Here is a 5967-nt window from a genome sequence, read left to right as displayed (position 1 = left end):
TTGGGAGTCTCCTACAATAGGATTACATGCATGCAAGGTCAAAAAACGCTTTCGTTTTCTCAAAATATGCATTTAATATCACTCAATTTTCAGCGATTCTCAAACGATTAGTTCAAAGCAGTTCAAAGATTCAGTCTCTCTAAACCCCTCCTTTCCGTGAGCCTGCTCTGCTCTGATTGGTCAGATGGCCCAGTCTGTTGTGATTGGTCTACTGCATACATCGCGTGTTGGAAACTATATGCCTATTTCGGTAGTTCTATATTTTGAACGTTCTATAAAAAATATAAACATCTATTATTTATCATACTTACAGGTTGTGATTCAGTGAAGCAGCTGGTCCAAATAAACTAGATACTTACTGATCCATCTTTCAACAGCAAGCGCTTCGTGAATCCCACATTGAACTCCCCGAGATTAGAGAAGTAGTTGTCAGTAGAATGACGTGTTTGTGGGCGGGGTCAAGTTGTTCGCGGCCGGTGTTCTGACAAATAATGCTACTTATCAGATTATGCTATCAACACTGTATTTATCCTACTGTAAGGGTAGGTTTAGGGTTGGGGTAGGTGTACATGTTAATAAAGCCTCACACCTTATTAATATCATGCTGGTAGCACTTTTCGATATCGAATTATGCTACCATCTGTTTTAATGGGAGGTAGCAAAATCTGACAGGGTAGCACAAATCGTCAGAACACCGGCCAACGTAGAACATAGGCACGCATTATGCAAATGTGTTACCGCCTGAGGTGTAGCCGTCACGGAAGTGGGATTCGAATTACTAACGACTCATTTCAGTTAGTATTTATTTATCGTGCACTTTCAGCTTTACAACTTTGCAGATTGTTTACATTCACATGCAGCTACATTACACACTGCATGAAAGGCAATATTGTAAATGGCATAATAGGGGCACTTTAATAAACTATAATAGTATCTCAAAAATACTAAAATAACACGAATATGATGAATATAATATAACATGAATATGCACACTGACGAAAAATGACAAAATGAAGGTTTATGCAAGTAAAACAAATGTTTTAAAGAATTCAACAAGTATCTATGCTGTTTTGATGTTGATTGGTTAGAAAGAAAGTGAAAATAGTTTGCAGGTTTTTTGTATCAGTGATCAAAGAAGGACAAAAGAGACATAACTAAACTATATATTTTTTTACACTGTAATTAGACATCAGGGGAAACGCTTCATGTTAAAACGCTACAGCTTGTATGTAGGCCACTTTAAACATGTTCATCTTTTTTAATCAGTGCTCTGCCATTCCATTTTAATTATTAACACTTTTAATTAAACAGTTTAATAAAAATAAAAAAAAGGAGATTCAAAGTTCAAACCTGCTCAGTGGACAGAAATCTGATCCAGGGTCAGTTTCTGCTTTCACATGCCTTATATAGACTGATGGATGTGACTCTGGATCAGTCCACTGAGAAACTCCATATATTAAGGCCTGCGTGGCTAAACTGTATTAACCACATCACTACCAAACAGCAGCACAATCTACACACAAACAAACAAACTACTGAATAAACACAGCACTGGATCAATCTAAACACTAAACTATACGACACATTTAAGCCCAATTACCTGCATATCTGAATGTATTTGACCACCAGGCAACAGGAGCGACTTCAAAATATGGAAAAAACATGAGAAAAGTTTAAAAATAAACAAGCCCTATGACACATTTCAAGTGGGCGACAGTTTGTTTGAGCTCCATAAAGCCAACTGTGGTAATTATGAACACCAGTATAAGCATAAGTTCACATTTATTGTCTTTTTTTACCCATAACAAAAGCCAGTTTGAGTTGTTCTGCTGTAGAAATGGGTATATCAACTATAATCTCTTCTTCAACCGTAGGAATCTGTCTAAACCTGCCTTACGAGTTAAACTGAGATTCAAACTAACTAAACTCTGAGGCTGAAGGGTGAATTTTAATGAAATGATGGCAGTGCTGGGTAGCAACTGATTGCATGTAATCTGCATTTCATAATCAGACTCCAAAAATTAAGTACTTGTAATTAGATTATATTACACTGTAAAATACTTGTAATCAGACTACAGTTACTTTTTATTGATTGCATGATTACACATTAAAATTCACATTATTTCGTATTTGTGTAATGCAGGGATTTCCATTTTTTTTTTGTCAGCTGAACCTCTTTCACCTAATATATTTACTTAAAATTCCTCCTGAGATTTTAAGGTAACACATTTGCATGTTCATGATCCTCTGACGTTAGTTAACTGTCACATGGGATGCGGGTAATGCGGTGTTCATGTTGTTAATAATAATAAATAGAACATATTTTCTTCCTCTTTACATTTTTATTTCTATATAGCACAACATTAACCTATTTAAATCAATGTGATAAACGGGTTATGTCGAAAGTAATCTAAAAGTAATCCAAAAGTAGTCTGATTATATTACCTTAATTGTGTCATGTAACAGATTACGTTACTAACTACATTTGTTGTCATGTAATTTGGAACAAGTAACGGATTACACTTTGTAAGTAATCTAGTCAGCACTGAATGATGATTTCATGAAGATGTTTGGTTGTGAAAGATCAACAAGTCCCACTAATAATTACCTTTGACATACGAGTCCCACTGTTTCCTGTAGTTCAGATCCATGTAAACATCTGTGCAGAGATCTGGAGCGCAGCTGGCCAGAGAACCGAACACTTTGTACTCATACAAACCTGTATCCTGCCGAACATGACATTAAAGACAAAATGCATCACAAACACGACCCAGATGACAGCCAGAGCCTGTAATGCTGAACAAGCATCATGATATATGGCTCATATGTGCGCTGTTATGAATGCACGAGAGGGGAAACTGATCCCGACGCATGCGGACAGGATCTCTTGAATGCATCAGTCATGCTTGCTTTTGCTTATATGTTTTTGCTTATAAATCGCTAACATCTGGATCTTTTAATGGGTGAGCGTGGAAGTCATTTCAACCAAACTGAACCAAATTATCTTTCAGAATTGTACATGCTATCTATGTATTTTATAAAACGCTATGCAACAGATGAATAACATATATTGTGTGAAGTATTATATAACAGAAACATTTTGCGCTGTCACCAGATTCGCCCATTTCATTACGTCACATAGTATTTTATATAGTTACATTTTCAACTCCAGTGAATATTTGTCAGAGTTCATTTATTTTCAAAAGCCAATTTCTTAAATGGGGTAAGTTGTCACAATGAAACATGGCATTAAACGGTATATAAAACAATAAGTCAATTATGAATTATAAAGTAATACAAGAAAAATGTGGAAGGATAAATGGGGAAAAATAAAATAAGTGGAAAAATTCAGAAACTGAAAATCATCATAATTAATAACAGAATGATTTATAAAATAAGATGAACGAATAATTGACAAAAAATTGCAATATAAATACTAGATGTGTATGTTGATTCAAAATCAGCAACTGCTAGAAAAAACAGGTGTGCATCTGGACTTTTGATTCAAAATATTAAAGTCATTCAAATACATGGATTATGACAACATGTGACAACTAGCCCCGGCCTCCTCTATTATGCAGTTTATTTTATACAACACAACAATGTTATTTAACTATCACTGAGATCATTTGTATTAATATTTTGAATTCGTTTTTATTTTTATATTATCCATTTATTTTAATATTGATTACATTTTTGTATGTGTCATTTTTATCATTTTTATATATGTTTATATAGTTTTATTAATTTTTATATCTGTTTTAGTTAGCACAGTTCAGTTTAGTATATGAAGTAAAACTAAATAAAAATTGTGGAATGCTGCCTTGGCAACTAGCTGAAATTATTATTTTTTTATTTCAGTTAACTTTTCATTTAAAGGGGTCATATGATGCGATTTCAAGTTTTCCTTTCTCTTTGGAGTGTTACAAGCTGATTGTGCATAGATAAGATCCCTGAAGTTGCAAAGACTAAAGTCTCAAAACCAAAGAGATATTCTTTATCAAAGTTAAGACTCTGCCACGCCCTCCTAAAACGGCTCGTTCTAACACGCCCCCACATATCTACCTCACTATGTGGAAATATTAGCATAATGCGCCCAAATGTTCATGCAAAGAAAGAAGGCGTGGTTTCAGTAACCGCAGTTAGTGTTGAAGCAGCATGTCAGGGAGACGCTGTGTGTTTCTAGGCGAAAGCAAAAGCACTTTATTTGGCCTTCCGAAAGTAGATGCATTTAGGAATCTTTAAGATTACTTACAACAGAACAGCAATGCATTTTATGGACGACCGTTTCGTGAACCTAGGAGAGGAGGTAATTCTGACTTTGCTATGACAATCTGGCACTTCTGAATCAGCTATTGTAAGTATGTTTTGTTATTAGTTTAAGTATTTGCTATTGACTGTCCAAATGCGGAGTTTTGTGCATCATGTGTGTGTGTGAGGGAGAGAGAGAGAGAGAGAGACAGGGTCACATCAAAGTGGAGTCAGCTGTCTTAACCGTGGCTTGTGTGCTACAAACACAATACCAGCTTCATCACTGTGTCTGTCACGCGACTCTGTTCCCCTTTCGGGCTTGAACTGATGGTAAAACTAACGACATTATTTACTGTTTTTAGATTTATTTTGAAAGCTGACGCTCGCGATTATGGTAAGGGGCGTTACATTTCCGACGAGTGCTTGCGGTGTTCGGCCAATCACAATGCACTGGGTCAGCTGGCCAATCAGAGCAGACTGCGCTTGTCGGAAGGAGGGACTTTGTAGAAAACGAAGCGTTTGAGAGAGGCGGGGCATAGAGGACATATACTGTACAGTATTTGAAAAATTATGTGTTTTTTGAACATTAAAGCATGTCAACATATTCCGTTACACCAAATACACAAAATAATGATCTTTAAAAAAGCATCATATGACCCCTTTAATACAAGTAAAGAATATGTTTTAGTTTTAGCTGCAATAGGTCTGGTGCTTTTGCAATGAGTTTGAAGCTTATATAATATAGTATACAACGTACAGTAGGCCTATGTTGTTCAATATTATATAGAAGAATATATGCCCTTTGGGCAGTTTGTGCTGCAATTTGCTTAAAATACTAATCAAACGCAACCACTGCATCATGTTAGTTAGTATGTTATGTTATGTGTGATGTTATATAATACATTTTGTAAAGCAGAAAACTCTTTGCTTTGCTGCATTGTTTTGACCGCACGTTCTGTCACTCATGCTATATTCACCTTGCTATACAGTCTGTATATTTTGACGTCCACGGTCTCGGTAAAGAACTCCCAGCCCCCGTCGAGCTGCGGCTCGTCCAGTTCTCTCCACGCCTGCTGGAACTCCTCGTCGCTGAAGAGCAGAGCCATGGTGCTGCTTCCACGAGAGTCATGTGATCGCACGCGCTGACGTCAGAGCGCAGCTGATCGCCCGCCACCTGCTCACTGTCACGCTTGTGCACGACGTTACACTCACATGATTTTGATAATATCTATATTTTATTTATGTATTTTATATATGTAGATATATGAGCATCCAGTGTGAGCTTTTGTTGTATATAAAATAAATATATAAAAAGTATTAAATATATTATAATATATATATCTAGCGTAGCGTCAGTTCTGGCAGGTCACGTTAGTCAAGCTCGCATCAGCTGGCTCTCAGCTGATCCCCATCAACCTATCTAAGTATTCATATATAAGGTCCCGCAGTAGTATCAGCAGTTTTCGCATTGCTCCATAGCTAATTAAATGGCGAATTCGGCAGGCAAAACCATCTCTACATTATTGTCATGAACTCCACAAGTTATGTGACTGACTCACGAACAAGTCAGATGGGAACTTCATCCCCAAGATGGATATCAAGAGATCAAGCATCCACTTCACAGCTGCTATGTTTCACTCTCTCGAACGTCTTCACAAGCTAAGTTCCATTTAATGCTCTCAGGTTATCTGCAACATGCGTGTTGCTAAGGCTATC

The 5967-nt window shown here is 36.6% G+C and overlaps 1 protein-coding gene across 1 annotated transcript in view; it reads right to left on the bottom strand.

Annotated features, from left to right (window-relative positions):
* The window catches only part of LOC107718942 (phosphatidylcholine transfer protein-like), a 19173-nt gene extending 13816 nt beyond the window's left edge, over nt 1-5357 (bottom strand). Inside the window, exons 1-2 of the mRNA XM_016526191.1 lie at nt 5229-5357; nt 2609-2726 (exon numbers count right to left, since the gene is read on the bottom strand). Coding sequence (XP_016381677.1) covers nt 2609-2726; nt 5229-5357 — 247 coding nt within the window. The remainder of the gene's footprint in view (nt 1-2608; nt 2727-5228) is intronic.
* Nucleotides 5358-5967: the final 610 nt, after the last annotated feature.

Source organism: Sinocyclocheilus rhinocerous, unplaced genomic scaffold, assembly GCF_001515625.1.
Source record: "Sinocyclocheilus rhinocerous isolate Xijiao unplaced genomic scaffold, SAMN03320098_v1.1 scaffold1625, whole genome shotgun sequence".
NCBI lineage: Eukaryota > Metazoa > Chordata > Actinopteri > Cypriniformes > Cyprinidae > Sinocyclocheilus > Sinocyclocheilus rhinocerous.
The sequence above is the reverse complement of the archived record's forward strand: the minus strand, read 5'-3'. Positions and strand labels throughout refer to the sequence as shown.